Source organism: Ipomoea nil, unplaced genomic scaffold (assembly GCF_001879475.1).
Source record: "Ipomoea nil cultivar Tokyo-kokei standard unplaced genomic scaffold, Asagao_1.1 scaffold2845, whole genome shotgun sequence".
In the NCBI taxonomy this organism is placed as follows: Eukaryota; Viridiplantae; Streptophyta; class Magnoliopsida; order Solanales; family Convolvulaceae; genus Ipomoea; species Ipomoea nil.
In genome coordinates this window covers 570,741-592,615 of record NW_017619273.1, presented here as the reverse complement: position 1 = coordinate 592,615, position 21,875 = coordinate 570,741, and the positions used below count along the sequence as shown (strand labels likewise).

Sequence of the window (21,875 nt, the reverse complement as noted above, 5' to 3'; positions counted from 1 at the left end):
TGTGTTCTGATGATTACTTGCTAATTGATTGTTATTGGATCCCATTGCTTGCCTTTAATTGTTATTTATCTGCTTGCCTGTTTGTTATGCCTTATAAACGTAGGACGCATGTTAGTGGTATTCGTGATGTCGTTCCGTTGCTATATTCTGAGTCCTGATCCTGATTTGAAAGCTAGTGTTGCTTAAGATTATATATGTATTCCAGTTTCAAAATGATTTCCTATATTTATATTTATTGTAGTTAACGCGTGGGAGTGGGTTACTCCGCATCATTCGCTGACGGTTGCTATAATATGTTTTTCAGGTGATGATCATTAGCTAAGGAGTGTGCTAGATGGACTCGTAGTCTTAGTATAGTTAGTACTATTAATAGCAGTGGCCTGCGTGCCTTGGATTGTATTTAATTTATGATCATTACATATGATTTGTAGTTTAGCCTGTGCACCTAGGTTCACAAACCTAGGTGTGGCATAGCACCCCGACTCTTACGAATTGTTTATGCTCTGTTTGGGATGTTCAATGATAGATTGTGTTATTTATATAAGCTTTTAATTGTTTTAAAAATTAGGGGTGTTACACTAAAGCTCTCGTGTGCTGACAACAAGAGCCAAAGTGACTATTGTGAAGATTAAATTCATCCGTTACAGAATTAATCTTGTATTAATTCCAATTTTGAATTCTGAATTTAATTTTCAGGTAGTGGCCTGTTGTTTCAACTGTTGCAATCTGATTTTTATATTAGTTTAAATGTCAAAATAAATGTCATTACTCCAACAACCCTATATAAGAAGGGGTAGAGCAACAACATTTTTATAAGAACAAAAAATAATAGTTTTCAGCTCCAAAATCTCTGTTTCTACTCATTTCTTTAGCGTACTGTGTTCTAAGCCTTGCTCTTGTTCGCACGGGTTCAAAGTTTGGGTGCTCAAACGTTGAACCGTAGCACGTTTTATCCTGGGAAACCTAGGCTACAACGCTCCTAGCACTTGTGGGAGGTAGCAAATAAGGTTTTAAGGAAAGAGTGTTTCGCTCGACTTGTGCTAACAACCTACACCGAACTCGAGCTATATCTCTTCACCCTTTTCTTCCCGATTCTTCCTTAAAATAATAATCTTTTTGTAGGATTGTTATTGAGTTTTTACCAACGAAATATCCAACAACCACCAGTAACCCAATTACAAATTACACACATTTATTTTAGTGAAAATTATAATGAATATCCTATATTGTCTTGCATTCATATACTTTGAATTGTCTATTTAAATAAACAAATTCGACATTCTACTACCTATGTATGACTCCTCATATATAATCTTACATTGATATATTTTAAAATACTTATTTAAATATAAACATTAGGCATTAGCTCATTCCCGTAATACGCGTATAAAACTAGTTATTTTATTGTATATTTTAACATCTTTACATTTTTTTCTTTTAAATTTTTATTTAAATTCATAATAATTTAATTTTTTTCGTGCATCGCACAGATAAAACACTAGTTCATTTAATACCTCTAAAATTGTAGGATCCATTCCCTCCGCTGGTTAATTCACACACACAGATATATATAGAGGGTGATCAACGCACACTAGCTCATCTTTTTTTAATAGCTTGAAAATTGATAAAAATTCTAAATTTGCTGAAACGCCTCAAATGCTCTCTCCTACGCTCTTTCTCTTCCAAATCACCAAAATTTTGACCTCCAATAAATAAATAAATAAATAAATATATAAATATATAAATATATATATATATATATATATATATATATATATATATATATATATATATATATATATATACATATACATATACATATACATATATATATATATATATATATATACATATATATATATATATAAATATATATATATACATATATATATATATATATATATATTTATATATATATACATATATACATATATATATATATATATATATATATATATATATATATATATATATATATATATATATATATATATATATATTTGCTGACAAAAAAAAAATCTCAACAAATATTTTAATGTTGGGATTGCCATAACTAAAAAATATTCTTAATTTGTCTCTCAAAAATAAGTAAAACATAGAAAAAACTCTAATGGAATCTCTCTTATACTTTATCCGCAATAACAATTAACCATTCTCAAAACAAGTATATCAATCAATCTCATTTTGAGAAAACAAAAAATATTGAAAAATATGTGTAGCATTTACTTTAGATCATAGAAATTAAGGAAACCAATACAGAGGAAATTCCGAACATCATATCGATTCATTATTCATAGCCAATTTTCTACATAGGAAATACGAATCCCTATTGCTACCAATAGCAGATGAATACGAAATGTGGTGACACGCATAATTTAGAAAAAAAAAAAAAAAAAAAAAAAAAAGACAATAATAGTAATGGAAAATAAATGAAGAAAATAGATTGAAATTAGAAAAGAGTTGCAAAAAGCATAGCTGCCATGCCAACAAGGAAGTGGCAATAATCAAAGACTGCAAATGTTGGAGCTGCTGCATTGTTATTGTTGTCACCCTTCGGTGATGGACTTGATGGAAACCCTTCTGGACTCCCTACAGGACTCGATGCATCTGTTTTCACCCCAAAATATTAATTAAAATAAATAAATAACAATAACAAATACTCCATACATAACAATTTAATATGCTCACTTTGATTTTTTTTTTCCCACAATAACAGAAAAATCCCTAAAAAAGGTCAAAAACCTCTATTGAGATTGCTCTAACGTGTACAATTATGGATAATACATCTGGTTATACCAAGCACTAACTGCACTATTGATATTATTGTTGCAAAAATCGGCCTAGGCGACCCTAAGCTGAGGAGATTTTACCCTTAGGCGGACATTAGTCAACCGGCTAACTAGGCGGCCAAGTCGGCTAACTCGGTCGAGTTTTTTTTTTTTTTTTTTTTTTTTTTTTTTCTTTTTTTTGTGGAGTGTTGCTTTTCTTATTATTATTACTCGGCTGCCTAGGCGCTCCCAAGCGCCCAACTAGCGCTTTTCTATAAAACTAATTGACATTAGTTTTCTGTTGATAGTACTTGAAACAACAAAAAATAACAGTACTATAAATAATCGGTACTGGAAATGAGTTAATACACAATTTAGTCATTGACTATAGTGATTTTTCTCGATTTATTCTTAAATGTCTTTTTTGTGTTTAATTAGATTCTCAACTTTAATAGTTTTACCTAATTGGGTCATCGGTTGTCAGAATTGAAGACTAAATCGAGAAAAATCACTATAGTCAATGACTAAATTGAGTATTAACTACTATAGTCAAGGACTAATTTGGATAAAACAACTATAGTCAAAGACTAAATTAGGTATAAATAGACAAGAATTACCAAGCTATAGTTATAGTGGACTCAATTAGGTAAACCATCAAAGTCGAGGACTCAATTAAGTACAAAAAGACGTTTATGACTATATCGAGAAAAAACCACAATAGTTGGAGACTAAATTGGGTATTATAGATCTGTAATAGTATAGATGGTTGTACTTGGAGTTATAGTGTGTGTGTATATGTATATATTGATGAAGGGGTAGAAGGGAGATATATTATATTATATTATATATTATATTATATTATATTATATATATATATATATATATAAATTTTTTTTTTTTTGAATCCTATTAACTCTAAGGAGATATACTAATTAAGCAGTTTAACAAATACCAGCCAGCCCAGTAGGTGATTGCGTTTTCCCTTCATCACTTGATGGTGTTGGAGCTCCCACAGGTATACCAATAGCTGCAAAATTATTTAAAAAGAAAAACCAATGAGAATATGCCAAGTGTTTACGGACCGAAGTTCAATCCACTATATTATATTTCTAGTGAAAGTGTATCATATCAATGAAATATAAGGCATGCAAAATATACTTCATGTTACAAAACATGTGTTTTTATTTTCCTTTTAAATTTTAGTAATACTACATGTGTTGCGACCACCTAATCAAAATGTCACGTTAAAAAAAATTTAGTTTATAACAAAAAAAAAAAATTCATGTCAATGAATTACACAACTTATAAAACAATGCATAGAAACTCCCAGTCTCCCATAAATTTTTATTTTAAGTGACATTATAAATGCTTTTGTCTATACCAACCATTTTTCCACATAATTTTTTTTTTTTAAAAAAAAATATTATCTCGTGAAATCTATAATACCAGAAAAACCAACTATTTATACAGCGAATAGGTTAGTTGGAAGTTGTGAAGTTTGTAGCATTTATGAGCAAAACGGGTCCCAAGATGTCGGCCCGAACATTCAGAATTAAAGTGTTTTGGGCCAAAAATGATTTTATTTTTAAACCGCAATTAACGGACCAACGGCTAAAAATAATAACCGCAATTTTTAAATTAAGCAATTTTTCAAGAAATCCTTAAATTAAACCATATATTATAGGATTCTTAACACATTATATAAGTTCTATAGAATCTAAAGTAAGAGAGATACACTTATAATTTTATTATATTATTTTTTATTCTTTTCTTTGAAGGAGGTCTATAGACATTCTTGCGAAGAAGACTAGTGGAAATCAATAGTCTAATTGTAATTTTGAAGAAATTTTATTTATTTTTGCAGATTTTATTCATAAGAATTTCGATGAGGAATAAAAAGTAAGAATTTTAAAATTATAAGTATATCTCGTTCTCTTATTTTAATTTTGTTTTATATAATTTTAATAACATTTTAAATAATCTGACAATCATTAGGTAAAAAGTGTCAGTATAGTAACAATTGAAAAGTGAAAATAGCTACATGAATAATTCAAAGATGGAATCAATTCAATAATAAAAAAAATATTATTTTTAAATTATAAAACTAAAATACGTAGAATTGAATAAAAGAATGGTACAATGTCAGTAATGGGAAATTCTAACAGTATAATCTATTCGTCATGATATTCAAATTTGAATTCTGGAAAAGTGTTTCTTGGAGGTAGGACCACATAGCAGAGCCATTCAGATTTAAAACCTCGAGGATATGCACCACATTTTACTATACATACAAATTTAAAAGAGATACAGGCTAGTTATATGATTAATGATTAAACAAAAAATTTGAATGATAAAAGAAATTCACAATTATTCACTAAAAATATATATCAGATAAATTTTATTTTATGATTTTAGTCATTAAATGACTAAAAATAAATCAACATAAATTACCTATAACTAATTACCTATCCTCATTAATATCATTAATTTTTATTCATATAACAAAATAGTTTTAAAATATGTACTCTCAAATTTAACATCTCACTTTTATTTCTGATTTGACAAATAATAATGATAGACTATTGTCATTATGTTGATCCAAGAAAAATGTCTACATCAAGAATTTAAGAATGGGAGTAAAACTCGGAACTCCATATAGTAATTTCCATAAGGAAAATATTACATGTACTTTCATTTTTTATTCTCAATTTTTACTTTCACACCAAATTTTGATGTAGACACTTGTATTGAAATTCACATTAAAAAAAAATTATCAGTGTCCCTCATATCAAGGAATAAAATTTATAGAATATAATTTGGAAGTATATGTAGTAGAACTCTAAATATAATTTGGGAGTATGTAGTCTAAAAAAAAAAAAGGTGGTTTCCTAGGTGATAGTACACAATGTTCAGATCTGGAAATTAGACCATTTTCATGATTGATAGGACACAAATAAGTAGCAATCAAATTGAAGGTAGATTCCGAAATAATAATGTGTGTAATAATAAATAATTACCTGAGCATAAGGAGGCTGATGGGGTATCAATTTTGCAGACAGAGGGAAGCTTGAGGGCCTTGTTGAGGTCGATCGAAACTCCGATGATCCCCTCCGGGTTAGACAGCAGTTTGCAAAGGCATTCCGGGTGGCTGTCCACCAGTCCGGCCAGCTCCGGGCAGCAACCTTTGTCCGGCTTCGTCAGGTTGCTCCCCGCCTGCACGTAGTTCAAGCAGTCCGACATGTTCAGCAGGTTGTTCAAGCAGTCGTCCGACGATGACGGCGCCAGAGGGAACGCTCCGGGACCCTCCACCGGTGCCATGGGGAACGCTCCGGGACCCTCCGCCGGCGCCTGCGCGTTGCTGCTCACCAGAATCAGGGCTGCCACTAGGAGCGCCGCGGCGGCGGGTATGGTGTTTTTTGCCATTACTGATTGTGCGGCGGCGGCGGTGAGAAAGAGTTGCTGTGCGGGGAGAAGAAGAAGAAGAATGGGAGAGAGACAGAGTGGAAGTGTGAGTATATAATGAGTGAGAGACTTTAAGCCTAGACTTATGGTTGAGTGGAAGAGACTCATTCCATAAATTATTGTGTGGATCACGGTTCAAAATCATGTTGTTTTTATGTTAAAATTTTTTTTTTCCGCATGCATATTAAAATAATGAACATTCTAAGATAAGATAATGTATTTTATGAGTTATAATAATGTACTTTATTTTTTATGTTTTAGAATAATGTACTTTATATGTGTTAGAATAATGAAATTTTTGAAGTAAGATATAGAATACATTTTATGAGTTAAAATAATGTACTTTATGTATTAGAATAATGTTAATGTACTTTATGTATTATGAATAATGAAATTTTTGTGTAAGATAACATATTTTATGAATTATAGTATTGTACTTTATTATGTGTTTTTAGACTGTAGTCTATAGAGCTGTGTACACCACGGTCTACGAAGTAAAAATGTATTCAATTTTTTACTTTAAGTGTAAAATAATCTTAAATTTTTAGACTAGTTGTCTCATCTTTAAAAATATTGTCTATAATTCAGCGCTGAGATTAGTCATTGTATCTAATAGTGAAAATCATTTGTTACACCCAAATAAAAATAAATAAATAAAAAGAGATAAAGAGTGGAAGGCTTTAATGGGAAAGATGTGACAATGGCAGGCAGCCCGGAATTAAAGCCCCCACACCTAATACCAAACTGTGTTTAATCGACCGCATCTCAATTCCCCTTTTGTTTTCAAATATACACACACATACACCTATCACATTTTAATGTTACTCCTAATAAAATAGAATATGAGTTTGACATTACAACGTATTAGGTTGACGTGGGTCATGTCAGCAATAACATGAGCATGTCAATGCTTATCTTCAATATTTAATTATATCAAATCTAAGTACAAAAATTAAAGTGAATAAATTGTAATCACTACCTAAGGGTATGCACTAAGTAAATCTTGGTTGATAGGTCGTTTCAATTTAGGATCGAATTTGTAACTTTGCAGTTACTAAGTCAACAATTTGACTAAATTAATTGTGGTTGTCCCCTATAATACATTATTTTAACACATAGACAAGTGGTAGGAAGTCCTAATATTTGATAAAATTGTATTATGTTTTTTATTAATGATGATTAGGAATGTATAATTGAATGTATCAACAACGTACGGAATTACAAAAGGAAGATATACACAAGTGCAGAGTTCTACTCAGACGGGAAATACAATATAATAAGAGTCTTAATACTCCCCCTCAAGTTCATGTTGGGACAACAACCTGCAACTTGTCACGTAAGAGCGCAAACCATGGAGCAGCTAAGGGCTTGGTAAAGATATTCGCGAGCTGATATTTATAGAAGTAAAATTAACTTGAAGTTCACCTGCAGCCACTTTATCACGAACAAAGTGATAATCAATTTCTATGTGCTTCGTCCGAGCATGAAACACCGGATTAGCACACATATACGTCGCTCTGAGATTATCACACCACAACCTCGGTGTAGTCCTGATAGGAACTCCTAGCTCATCTAACAAAGACACCACCCAAGTGACATCTGCACACACATCCGCAATAGCCTTGTATTCAGCTTCAGTTGAAGATCTAGCCACTGTACGCCGCTTCTTACACACCCATGAAATAAGATTAGATCCCAAGAAAACTGCAAAACAACTCGTAGATTTTCTAACCACTGGACAACCAGCCCAGTCAGAGTCAGAATAAGCATGAATATCAGCATTAGGGGATTTACTCAAGCGCAAACAATAGTGCAAAGTCTCTTTCACATACCGTAACACTCTCTTTAGCTGAGCCCAATGAGCTACTGTAACACCCCCGATTTCAAGGCCATTTTAAACTTAAACATGCAAGATGTCTAACCACAATATAAGCAATCACAGCGAAAGTCTAACTATATAAACTGGAAAACGAGGAATGATATGCCATGTCCACGCTAAGGTGAACGCACAGGCGAGAACAACATCCACATAAACATTCTAACAAGGGGCAAGGTTAAAACAACAACAATCTATTGTTTGACATGCATAAAAGGCACACATGCCCAAAACAAACTACATAGTCTGAGGGGTCTACACTATCCATCACTAGATCGCGCTCGCCACTACTTGGGACCTTAAAAGCACATAAATACATAGGATGACGCCCGGTCAGCGAATGATGCTGGTAACCCACCAATACATGTCAATAGCATATATAGATAGATAGTATATACAAAATCATTTTGAAACGGAATACTGTATATATAAGTTCAAAGCCAAGGATAGAAGTCAACCACAAGACTCTATACCACTCACAACAAGATTAAGGGAATACATCCCAAGACACGTCAAGATGAAACAACGACAACACAAGAAAGGCTCAAGGTGTATTCTACCATCACTCAGTAAAATATCACCTGACATGCACAACACAAGAGGATAAGAGACTCACATTGGCAACACATGCCTTCGCGACATCACACGTCACGAATTGATAAACACACAACGGCAACACATGCCTTCGTGACATCACCGATCACGAATTGATATGCCTTCCTTATGCCCGGTTCCAACCTTATGGCTACCCCCAACCTTTTGTCTAGTTCCAACCTTTACCTTCAGGACTCCTGTCACCAAGTCCAACCTTATTCCTCCAAGGACCGTCGTCTCCCCTCCGACAACCTCCAATATTATCACCGATTTCATAGTACACGAGGGTACCGATCACACACATGGCAACACATGCCTCCCAAGAAAATATGAACCCATCACACAGGTCACAAACTCCATATTCGCGTCATGCCCACCACGAGGACCACTGCCGTACCTTGGTGACTAATGTCCCATACCATTAATCGTGCAATCCAGGTACAACCACACACACAACACCATCATAGGAATCAATCAACGGATCACAACGAAGATATGAAACCATACTCAACAAGAGAAGGATCACAATCCGACAACAACGATGATTAACACAAATCATCATCCACAATAGGAAAGAACAAACCACACACGCTAGCATTTAAACACCGAACTAGCATGCTTATCAAACGGGTAAACTAAACGTAGTTCTGAAGAACACACAAGACTCATCATGGTTCAACGAATCACAAGGTTGAACACTTAGCATGATTCAAGACACCAACACCTACATAGAACCCTACCATATAGTTCTAGGCATATGAAACATCAAGAAGACACTCAAAAGCCCAACAAAAGAACATCGGGAAGTCAAAACATCGAATATCGAATCAAAAGAATCACGGGGAACAAATCCCCGCACAAGCTAACATTGTACCCTGCGGGTGGGGCCACGGGTGGAACCCCACCCGTGGTTCTGCCCGCGGGTACAATACCCTGTACCAAAACATCTCTTCGGGGATTTTCAACACCAAGCTCAAATTCAAGTCCAAAACATCTAAAATCTCACCAAATACAACAAAATGACTTGAATCAAAGGAATAGCCAAGCAATGACATACAAGAACCCTAATAACAAGCTCTAGATATGCATTTTCACAAGACAATGCATCAACACTCACATTTCATAGAAAAATCACATGTATAATCCAATAAATCATCATATATGTAAGCAAAATAGATTTTGTAAAGCATGGGTTACCTCTTGTAGACTCAACCTTCACTTATAACACTTCTCAAAGCCCCTAACAAAGTTCACCTTCATCACCCACTTCAAGAACACACCAAAAGATCATAAAGATTTCATCTTTAGGAAAAGATACCTTAGAAAACACTAAAAACACAAAAGGAACATAGATCCTACCCTCCTAGATGCTCAAGAGTAGGAAAGGTGGAATCTTGGAGACAAACTTTGAAGATCTTGGGAAGCTTAAACTTAGCTATATATATATATATATATATATATATATATATATATATATATATATATATATATATATATATATATATATATATATATATATATATATATATAATTTTGAGAAACGTCCCTTAAGGTACCAAGAATAAACGTTGTGTTTGTTCATAAAGGATTCAAGTTGGGGAATAAAAATGCATGTGATCATAGAAGATATTACTCACTTTTTTAGTAGAGGACATATTACTATGATTCGTGTGTTTTGTTCTTTAATGAAAGTTTGCTAGTACTTGCACCAAGTAGGAGACGTACTGTAAGATTTTCCCGTATAATATATATTATATATTATGGGCCTTAATTATGTGGTGCAAGTGGACTAGGCCCATTAAGTAATTGGTTGGACTGGACATTAGGTTTAAGTCTGTATTTCACACCAATACGCGTATATAAAGCATGCATTGATCAATCGTTATACCCTGCACCACGGCGCACAGTGCACTGTGTGCCCCGCGCCTTCCGAAACGACGTCGTTTTGGGAGGCGCAGTAGGAAGTTGACATGATTATGTATATTTGTTTATACAAGTATGTATATTTTTTTATACAATTATGTACATTTTTTTAATACAATTATGTACATCCGAATCAAGAAATTTTTGTGTATTATGTTAAGAGTTGATGTGTATTATGTTAAAAGTTTATGTTTATTATGTATTATGTTAGATTATGTGTATTATCTTTTAAAAAAGAGTATGTGTATTTTGTTATATAATTATGTACATTCATGTATACAATTATGTGTATTCTAGTATAACATTGTGTACATTTTTGAATATGAGATTTTTTTTTAAAGGAAAATTAACTGCCAAACACTGGGTAGCGAATTTTTTTTTTTAAAAAAAATTGAAACGATGTCGTTTTTCATCTAGGCGCACAATGCAACGCGCGTCGTGGTGCAGGATATAAATTGCCTGTATTGATGGGATACAGGACATATAAATTCATTATATAACATAAAGTTATGGTACTCGTACTCATAAAAGGGTAATTGGAATGCCATCATACTAGATGCTAACTTTTTAAATTTCAACACTATTAACTTTTTATTTTAGTTTTAACAATTTATCCTTTTTTTTATATTACCCTTAGAGCATCTACACTAGTGGATAATATGAGGTTATTTCTATATAAATTCTTTCCAACCAGAGTTAATAGCTGATGTGGGTGGGGTTAATTCAAAAATATTTCTCCTGCAAATTAAGGCATAATGTTAGAAATTAAAAAAAAAACAAAAAAAAAAAAAAAAAAAAAAAAAAAACAAAGCAGTGAGACACAACTGCGTCTCACTAACCACCCAACGGGCATGTAACATGCGCCAGGCTGGGCGATTGAGAGTGGCCGCCAGCTGGCGGCCACTCTTAATTGAATACAATCCTGGTCGTTGTTGGCCGAGCAATGGCCAGAATTGTATCCGTTGCCAGCAACGGTCACATTTCTGGCCGTTGCTGGCAACGGATACTTAATATATATATATATATATATATATATATATATATATATATATATATATATAGGCTTTGGATCTGGTGCACCCCCTCTAATAGATGAGCCCATGAGGCCTAATAATACCCATTGATTAGATTCCCATCTATGGTTGAGATTAAAAGAAATAGTTTCAATTATTATCTATGGTAAGGTTAGATTAGTAATTTGGTTAGCTGATTTAATTAATGAATTAATTTAAAAGGAATATGAATTATCTTTTGATGCTTTTGATGATGGAAATTAAAAGATTGTATCTTGAAAAGGATTAAAAGAATGAAATACCGTTAACAATGGTAGATGTGTGAAGGCAGGAACAACACTTTCGGACTTGCAGCAAATGGACAGTAGCAGTACAGGTAAGTGCATATACACGCCTAAGTCTGTGCATTTCCATGATTTCTCGAAACGGTTTACGGCTGAACAAGGGTAGTCGATGGCCGACGATATTTGTGAGCGTTAAGGACGACCCGCCTGTGCGTACGCCGTTAGAACCTAGTAGGCAAGTTAGGCTGAGGTTGTGGGTTGTTCGATACCCGACTATCCAACGGCCTAAGCGTAAAGATACGTTGGCCAGTGCATGCGACGTACTGCCTAATAGACAAAATAGCCTGTGTCCGAGGTGTTTTTTTTATTTTTTATTTTTTTGGTTTCCACCAGTCCGTGCGTAAACACTGTTATGTCTGTGCATATACCTGCTTTTGTCGAATGGTTATTACCGGAACGCCGGGGTGGGGTGTCCGATAGTTTAATTGAGGTACAACATGTCTGTGCATAATGCATTCGTATCTATGATGTGGGGATGGATTTGAGTGCGTCGGTTTTTTAATTACCTTACTTTTGAGTGGCAGGTGCGCCAACTATGGGGGGCGATGTCGACGAAGAATATTGTTATATGAATATATCCCCGAGTGGAACGAAGATTTGGTTGACGGCTTGCGACACATCCATAAAACCATTTGTTGGGCAATTGTTTGCAACATTAGACGAAGGTGTTGAGTTCTATAACAATTACGCCTCTGTCGCAGGCTTTGATGTGCGCCGCAGTTCAGACAAAAAGAACAAGTACAACATTATCTTAAGGAAGAAACTGGTTTGTTCACGTGAAGGTTTCAAAGCGGGGAAAAAATCGGATCCACCAGAAACGGTAATTGGAAAAAAGACCAAACGTCGTAGGCCATCTAACCGAGTCGGGTGCATGGCAAAGATTGTGTTCAAAATAGACGGTGCGGGGAGGTATTTAGTCACGACATTCGAAGAGGGGCACGCGCACTGTTTGTGCGATGATAGCTATAAACCGTTCTTGAAAGTAAATAGGAAATTGGATGTTGGTCACCAACAGTTCATAACAAATTGCGCAAAGGTGAATGTGGGCTCGAGCAAAAGCTTTAAAATATACGCAGAGGTTGTGGGTGGAACAGAAAACGTTGGAGCAACACAACAAGATTTCAAAAATTACCGACAGGAAGTTTTGGCATACATGCACGGAGGAGACTGCCAAATGGTAATATCCAAATACCTGGATATCAAGGCTGACTACCCTGACATGTACTTCGAGTACGAAGCAAACCATAACGACCAATTGATACGGATTTTTTGGTCGGATGGTGTGGCGCGGAAACATTACAGTGCGTTTGGAGATGTTGTGTCCTTCGATGCGACGTACAAGACTAACCGGTAAGAAATTCTGAACCTTGTATAACTTTTTCTATATGCGGACACCAGAAATATGCGAATTAATGCTACTGTGTGTGTGTATATATTTGACCCTCGATATTTAATAGCACAGATGATAGCGTACTAAGCACAGAGTGTGTGCGTTTTCGCTGATACCCATTGATATCAGAAATTAATTCAGAAAGCTATATTTTCTTCATGTGCGCCACTGTAAAAATGTGTGTATGTGTGTAGTGTCCGATAGTATAATTATCTGATAGTATAATTAAATGTTCATCAGTGGTGGGTGCATAATGTTGTACAAGTTTGTGCATTCTCCCTAACATGTTTTACAAATACCATGATACTGAGTCACGCTAACTTTAATATTGAAATAAACTAACACCATGATGTCCCAGGTACGGCATCGTGTTTGTCCCATTTATCGGGATCGACAACCATAAGAAATGCGTGACATTTGGAGCAGCCCTGATTGACCGGGAGGACGTGGACTCGTACATTTGGGTATTAAAGAACTTCAAAAACGCAATGGGCAGCCCCCCCGCAATCACTGTAATTGATCAAGATCCGGCGATGAAAGTTGCAATTGCACATGAATTCCCTGAAACGCGTCATCGGTACTGCATGTGGCATATAATGACAAAGGTGGGTGATAAAGTGGGCACTGACTTAGCGAGGAACGAAGAGTTTAGACGGGAGCTAAATACTGTAGTATGGAACGACGCCTCAACTACTGCAAATTTCGAGCATGCATGGAAAGCTGTAATGGAAAAATATGCCATAACTGAAAATTCGTGGCTGAAACATATGTATGATGAGCGTGCATCATGGGTTCCTGCGTGTTTTGAAGGAGTTTTTATGGGCGGATTACTACGTACTACATCCCGGTCCGAGGCTGAGAATAGAATTTTCAGAAGCAATACTAACAAGCACCTTTGCCTTACAGAATTCTTCATCCGATTTGAGAGTAAAGTGCGAAAGCAACGGATCACGCACGCACATCTTAGTGGTGCCAGCAACGCACAGACCCCCCCTTTCAAAACACCACTGGGAATTGAACGACATGCATCCGAACTGTACACACTAACAGTTTTTTATGATGTCCAGGAGGAAATTATTGCAGGTTGTTTTGAATGCCGGGTAAGAGCAGTGACAATCGGTGACGGCATCAAGACTTATGAGGTGGATGATAAGCGCGGGACACAGTACGGTTTGACCGTTGAGAATGTGACAATGATTACGCACTGCCCCTGCCGAATGTATACAAGGATTGGTCTATTGTGTCGACACACTTTTGCAGTGCTAATATACGAGAGGGTTGATACCATTCCGCCGCAACAGATCACCCCGCGATGGACACGCAACGCAATAACAGAATATGAAGATGAACTGAGGAAGTATGGATATGGAGGGGCCACAACGGGTAATGAAGCAGGAGATGTAATAAACACGTTCTACAGGTGTTTGGGGATTGCCAAGGGGGACAGTTTAAAATTGCAACAAATGTGTTCTGTTCTATCGGATATGGAGACAACTTGGTGCGGGCACGAAGAAGTCCAAGTGGATGCAGCTAGTGGGAAACAAGCGATCATGGAGTCTTACTGTGGCGTACCCGCACCTGAGACGATTACTGTGCACCAACCACCGGTGACAAGCAACAAAGGGTCGGGTAAACGGATGAGGTCTGCTAAAGAGCTGGCAATGAAGGAGCAAAACAGGAAGAAGCGCACGTGCAAAACTTGTGGCATGGCAGATGGGCATAACAGTAGAAGCTGCCCGCAGAAGTAGAAGTGTTATTAGCTATAGCATGCAATTCTGGAAGTTTTTTGTGAGATCGTTTATTCTGAAACTCGTGCACATTTTTGTATGTTTTTTTCCAGCATTCCCATTTTTTTGAGGAAAATGTTACCAGGGAAGCTTTTATAATATGCATATCTTGTTTGAACAATTCTGTAGGCATTAAGCTTTTTTCCCAGCAATCCCATTTTATAGTTGGCAGTTCCTTATTTCCCATATGGATTTACCTGATTAGGACTTAGAAGTTGTGATGTGGTGACTTTTTTTAATGCCTGATTTTTTATGATGTAGTAAAACAAATGTATAACACAAATGTCTGGACTACTCCGGTACCATATATGCGTTAGTACGCATAGATTGCATGTATAGAATGCGTTGTAGTCGATAGGTACGTGCTTATATGCGTAACGAAAATGTCATGTGCGAAGGAAGTATAAATTGGCTGCGTAATACGGTTATGATTGTTGAGAGCATATTAGTCATATGATTGGGTGGCAGATTTAGTACAAACAAATTGTGCGTTTGTTTCAAGCAGTCAATGCACCGTTAAATTAATCTGTTGTTTGGTGCATTTACGTAGTTAGTGCGTTTATATGTATGAAAGGTCGTTGGTCTACTATGCACTGATCAAATCGCAAAATAATGTAATGGAAATACGTATAATATTTGTAATGGAAATCTGGTCTATTCCAAATCATAACAGAAATACCAAAACAATACATAAAGTTGCTAGTAACATAAGATTGACTATGCACTTGCTAGTAAATGCAATAAACTTATCTAACCTAATGCAATTGATTTGGACTGCTGAGTACCGTAATACGAAAATGCACATGATATGCACTTGCTAAGAATGCAATAAAAATATAGTACAAGGCAACTCGCATAGACACTAACATTTAAACGCACAAACGACGCAATAAAAATATAGTAACATATATCTGATACGCACTAACATAAGTTAAAGTAACCTTTTATCCAGCAAATGCACTAACATTGAAGCTGATACGCACTTATCCATTAATATGCACTGACATAAAATTATGCATTTTACTATATACGCATCGTAATATGAAAATGCACATGCTATTTAATATGCTACTGCACATAGCTCGTATTCGCACATACTATATAGTAAAATGCAGACATAATGTATATGTATGCACATACGCATTGTTAATATGAAAAACCGGAATGAAATCTGGTCTATTCCAAATCATAACAGAAATACCAAAACAATACATAAAGTTAGAGATGTAATAATAAACGCAATGTATATAATAGAGGTGTTCAACGAGACGGAACAATTGATCTCATGGCGGAGTTGAAATTCGTTCGACGATGGGTGTTGTTCTGAAACAGCAGGATTTCGGACATATAGCGTTTGCGTAAAGCAAGCAATGCACGTGCGTCACCCCCGCAAAGACCACAATCCCATGACGCATAGGGCTGTCCAGCATAAGACTCCATGTGTCGCATCGCGAACACACCGCAATCTACTTTGTTCTTCGCATCGCGACATGATAGGCGAACCCTACGAGGTATGAACGTAGTGACCTTCATAAACTGATCTGTGGCCTCCACATCCTCCAGGAAAACGGTAAAAAACTCATGCTACACAAATGACATTGTGTTAATAAATAATACATGCGTCTACACAATGGTGGTTTGAACTAGACAAGTGTATATTAAATGTACAATTAGAACCAAATTGTTAATCAAGCATACCAGCAGGTCAGGTATGTGAAGATATTTGTCTAGTGAGAGACCACCAACAGAAGAGTTATCTAACACATCGAAATGCATGCGTCTAAAATCCACTACAATAACGTAGTAGTGACCAGCTTGAAGTATTGGAAATATGAACTGCAACGCAAGAAAGTTAATCACAACCGAATGTGGTTAAAAACAAGGACAAAAAATAAACACTAACCAGATCAATGTCGCCCCAGGAGTTAAACGGAGACGTGTTCAACTCCTCGACCATGCAATCCGTAAACCACTGCAGACGCCGACCACGTGGTGCAGAAACATTGACAACTGTGTACAACTGATTCATGCGAATACAACCTAAGTCAACACCACTAACCAAGACATAACAAAACCTGAAATAAAAACAATAGTCCGTTAACTCACCGTAGTCGTAAGCGACACCAATAGCCTCGAGGGTGACCCACGAGGCCTCAATATCTCCTTAAAATTCAACACACATGCCCAGGCATTTATTATGCCCACAAGCACTTCCTGACCTTCAAGCAGTGAACGAAATTCTTCCCTCCGTGCAGATCGGCCACTAAATAGAAACAGCTCCTCATCCCTGTCCATGAACAGGCAACGGGCGGTTAGAACCCACTAAAGGGGGGAATTGATGAAATGAAGGTAGACTGCAAAAAGGGATGTAATACATGTCGCTAAGTCTAGATCTAGCAACCCAATCATAGATTTCCTGCGGATCGGGTGCGTTGACACTTAGAGCGTTCGCGGGCACGTGCGCGTGTCCGGTGATCGTATGAATTCAAGTCAAGCGTTCTCAATGCCAGTACGTTGCCAGTTGTTTGTCGCGGCTGCTTCACGGGTGCAAGACACCGCGGTGTGTTACATACAACCATAGGCGGGTTCAGTACTGGTATACGTTGCTATGAAACCAAAAGAATACAGGTAAGCCTCAGGGTATATAAAACCAGTTCCTACAAATGAACGGACAATATTTACACAAACTGCAGCAAAATGAAAACGTACCTCCATCGGAGTCACCTTAGTTGCACTCTCCCCAGGAACACCATCGCGCAAGGTCCTTTTGTTACCCCCGCCAATACGTACTCCCAGGCTAAGTGATGAAGGCTTACGGACAGCTGATACTTGGTGATCACGGGCCTACATACATAGGGGAAAATACGGCTATGGAAATTAAAACAACCAGTCCCTAACGCACCAGTGACAATCTGTGCGCCGCACATACCACGTTTGTGTATCGCGCACCACCCCGGCGTTAAAGCCTAATGCGCACATACCCAATATGGGTGACGCATCCCATTAAAATGAAAACGTACCTCCACCGGAGTCACCTTCGTTGCACTCCCCCCAGGAACACCATCGTGCCGGGGCCTTTTGTGACCCCCCGCAATACGTACTCCCAAGCTATGTGGTGAATTTTTACGGATAGCTGATACTTGGTGATCACGGACCTACATACGTAGAGGAAAATCAGGCTTTAGAAATTAAAACAACCGGTTCCCTACCGCACAATGAAATCAGTGGGCTGCACATACTCCATATGTGTGCCGCAAAAACCCCCCAACTAATACGCACTTACCCAATGTGGGTGACGCATTGCAGCCAGTCTAATGTTATTACGCACCTGCCAGCACCCCCCTCCCAAACGCTGACACAATCACGTTATATCGCACGCCATGCAATACCCACAATGTAAACTCGATGTGTGAATAAAATCGATGTTTGTACTTACTGAACCACATGGGGCGGATGACCAACCACGAGGCACGACATTTGGCGTACGTACGTCATATTCACGGACAATAGCATCCACCACCTCCCAACATTGGGTTGGCAGATCTTGAGACAATCCAAATCCCACCGGAGACGTATCCTGAGTCAACCCAAGACTAAACGAGGGAATGTCCGCGTCAGCCTATGGAGCGACAATAAACCAGTCACAAACTAAAATACTCAATCATTAACATACAAAATATAAACACACATGAAATATTAACACAAAAATACATCCATCCTGCCAACATAGTTAAACATACATGCATCACCGTGCATACCCCGGTACAGTTCAAAAGGGCAACAAGATACCTACGGGTAAAATAGCACAAAAAAAGGACATTCTAGAACCATAACTGAATTAAACAACAGGCTAAAAACGCCTAGCCTTTCTGCGCCGGCGTACTACCTTACTTACGGCTTTGGGCCTACCAACTCCAGGCACAACCTCCGAGGGAGCATCACCACCTGTCTCCACGCACGGAGCGGTGTTAGAACCCGCACATGCAGTACGGGGAGAAGAAGGAATCTGCTGTGTCACGGGGGGGGGGGGGGGGGGGGGCAGTTCCTCAACGCCAACTTTCCCCTGCTGAGCAGCTGTAACAACCGCGTCAACAGCATCTAAATTTGCCGGGTTGTCCCAAATCTCGTCGCCGCTGAGTGCACCAGCAGCCATCGCATCATCCGTACCTGCTGCGCAGGAGGGTCCCACACCGTCAATCACCTGCATAAATTTCCGAGCGCCTAATACAAGCCTATCAAAAGCTTCAGGAGGCCGAGGTAGACCGATATGCTGATCCATGAACTCCATCATGTCCACAAGAGCTAGAGCTAGTGCGTCCGTCTTTTCAGCGTATATCTCTGCCTCAGTCTACAAATTTGTTAAGCAAGAACTCAGCAAAACAAAAACTATCTTAAAAATGCACTAACATAACATTGTCTATGCACTTGCTAAGAATGCAATAAAAATATAGTACAAAGGAAACTCGCACAGACACTAACATTTAAACGCACAAACGATGGAATAAAAATATATTAACATATATCTGGTGCATATTATATATCTGGTGCATGGACACTCTGTGCGAGTTATGCTACTGCACATACATTCTTGTTGCACAAACTATATATTTGTAAATGCAAACCCAAGTAACCATTTATCTAACAAATGCACACGCATTGGAGCTGATACGCACGTACCCATTAATATGCACTAACATAAGATTGTCTATGCACTTGCAAATAAATGCAAACCGAATTAACTAACAGGCAAGGCGCACAGATGCTACATCTAAATGCAAACCAAATAAATGCAAACCAAATTAACTAACAGGCAAGGAAACTCACACAGACACTAACATTTAAACGCACAAACTAACAAATGCACACGCATTGGAGCTGATACGCACGTACCAATTAATATGCACTAACATAAGATTGTCTATGCACTTGCAAATAAATGCAAACCGAATTAACTAACAGGCAAGGAAACTCGCACAGACATTAACATTTAAACGCACAAACGATGCAATAAAAATATAGTAACATATATCTGATACGCCCCAACATAACATATAGTAACCATTTATCTAACAAAAGCACTAACATTGGATCTGATACGCACCTACCCAGTAATATGCACTAACATAAGATTGACTATGCACTTGCTAGTAAATGTAATAAAATTAACTAACAGGCAAGGCGCACAGACGCTACATCTAAACGCATATACTATGAATTATTCTAGAGCATAATTGATCTGGACTGCCGGGTACCGTAATATGAAAATGCACATGCTATGCACTTGCTAAGAATGCAATAAAAATATAGTAAAAGGCAACTCGCACAGACACTAACATTTAAACGCACAAACGATGCAATAAAAATATAGTAACATATATCTAATACGCACCAACATAAGATAAAGTAACCATTATCTAGCAAATGCACTATCTTATGTTAAATGCATATGCTATTTAATATGCTACTGCACATAGCTCGTATACGCACATACTATATAGTAAAATGCAGACACAATATATATGTATGCACATACCATAAACCTACATTGCCAAGAATAAAACCCAACGTGCTTGTTACAGCTAAAAAAAACAGCAGCGAAAACCCCTATGTATTACTATAAAACGAAACTACAAAATATAAATCGAGACACAATAATGGGAGCGGTCCAAAACGAAACTACCTTGGCAGGATCATCCCCCACTGCATTAGGCACCTACAAACATAACATAAACAGTATGAGCAACATACCTCACCCCATACCCTACAAAAGGATAAATAGGGAACATACATACCTCCATAATATATGGACCAACTACCTCACCACGGCCAAATCCACCGCTCCTGAACTCCTCAAGTTCCCTAGCCTTCAACAACCTCGTTGACCATCCACGTAAAGCTGGAAAAGCCCTAGGCACAACCCTCTCACCATGAACCAACCTATCCACATAAAGAAGCTAATAACAAGACACATATTAGCTTTGTTACCACATGGAAAACATCTAACTGCTTATGAAACTGATTATGAAATCCTTACCAGTAAGAATACATAGGGTCCAATAAATGGCTGTTTTGTATCCTTAATCCACGTTTCATGCCTATCAACCAAACAATCAATCACAAATTTGCACCAATTCAGATTCTTAATCCCATCCACGTCCTCGAAGTGGTGGAACCATTCGCCATTCGCCATGGGTGAAGCCATGGGTGAAGCCAATGTGCTAATCGCCAACACAGCAAAATTCCTCTTGAACTCCACGTCGCCCTCGAGATTCTCCTGTACCTTGGTAGAAACCATATGCAAAGTAACATCATGGATTGTCTTCTCAAACTTCGAGCGCCACATCTTTAAAGTATCACTAATGTCGTCCTTCTTCCGTTTAGTGATCACGTCTCCATGCGGCAACCCCAACACAGCATTAACATCAGCCTCCGTAACAGGAATGGTAGAACCATTCTCAACCCGCAAAACCTTGGCTTCAGGATCAAAGTTCGTGAGCAACCACCTGGCTAACGACTTAGGGATGGACATCAAGTCCAGGTTCAGAAGCTCCCCCAATCCTAGCTCAACTACGGCTTTCTTCTGGCAAGCGTTGAAACGCTTCATAGGCTTAACGAGATTCCTGATGGAAGCTCTAGTCTTCAATTGCGGGAACATTTTAACATCAACCTCGTCAGCCTGACTATCCGGCGCAGGGTCGGCGGGGGCTTGGGTCGCTTC

The 21,875-nt window shown here is 37.4% G+C and overlaps 2 protein-coding genes and 1 long non-coding RNA gene across 3 annotated transcripts; 1 reads left to right on the top strand and 2 right to left on the bottom strand.

Moving 5' to 3' along the window:
* Nucleotides 1-2,226: 2,226 nt before the first annotated feature.
* LOC109159710 (non-specific lipid transfer protein GPI-anchored 2-like) lies at nucleotides 2,227-6,289 on the bottom strand. Its single transcript, XM_019307807.1, has 3 exons — nucleotides 5,786-6,289; nucleotides 3,721-3,795; nucleotides 2,227-2,607 (listed from the first exon to the last, which is right to left on the bottom strand). Exons 1-3 carry the CDS (start codon nucleotides 6,189-6,191, stop codon nucleotides 2,450-2,452), a joined length of 639 nt encoding a protein of 212 aa, XP_019163352.1. The 5' UTR covers nucleotides 6,192-6,289; the 3' UTR covers nucleotides 2,227-2,449.
* A 6,226-nt stretch (nucleotides 6,290-12,515) lies between these two features.
* Nucleotides 12,516-15,118, top strand: LOC109159785 (protein FAR1-RELATED SEQUENCE 5-like). Its single transcript, XM_019307897.1, has 2 exons — nucleotides 12,516-13,330; nucleotides 13,729-15,118. The coding sequence occupies exons 1-2, from the start codon at nucleotides 12,516-12,518 to the stop codon at nucleotides 15,116-15,118; spliced, it is 2,205 nt and encodes a 734-aa protein (XP_019163442.1).
* A 2,787-nt stretch (nucleotides 15,119-17,905) lies between these two features.
* Nucleotides 17,906-18,764, bottom strand: LOC109160025. Its single transcript, XR_002050671.1, has 3 exons — nucleotides 18,594-18,764; nucleotides 18,178-18,312; nucleotides 17,906-18,001 (listed from the first exon to the last, which is right to left on the bottom strand). It is a non-coding gene; the product is annotated as an uncharacterized LOC109160025 (long non-coding RNA).
* Between the last annotated feature and the right edge of the window lie 3,111 nt (nucleotides 18,765-21,875).

What these genes read in the sequence shown, in the direction of transcription:
- LOC109159710 (XM_019307807.1), bottom strand. Translation starts at nt 6,191, where the DNA reads ATGGCAAAAAACACCATACCCGCCGCCGCGGCGCTCCTAGTGGCAGCC. An exon ending in ATCAGCCTCCTTATGCTCAG is followed by an intron (nt 3,796 to 5,785) that starts GTAATTATTTAT and finishes ATAATTTTGCAG; the next exon opens with CTATTGGTATACCTGTGGGA. An exon ending in ATCACCTACTGGGCTGGCTG is followed by an intron (nt 2,608 to 3,720) that starts GTATTTGTTAAA and finishes GGGTGAAAACAG; the next exon opens with ATGCATCGAGTCCTGTAGGG.
- LOC109159785 (XM_019307897.1), top strand. Translation starts at nt 12,516, where the DNA reads ATGGGGGGCGATGTCGACGAAGAATATTGTTATATGAATATATCCCCG. An exon ending in GCGACGTACAAGACTAACCG is followed by an intron (nt 13,331 to 13,728) that starts GTAAGAAATTCT and finishes ATGATGTCCCAG; the next exon opens with GTACGGCATCGTGTTTGTCC.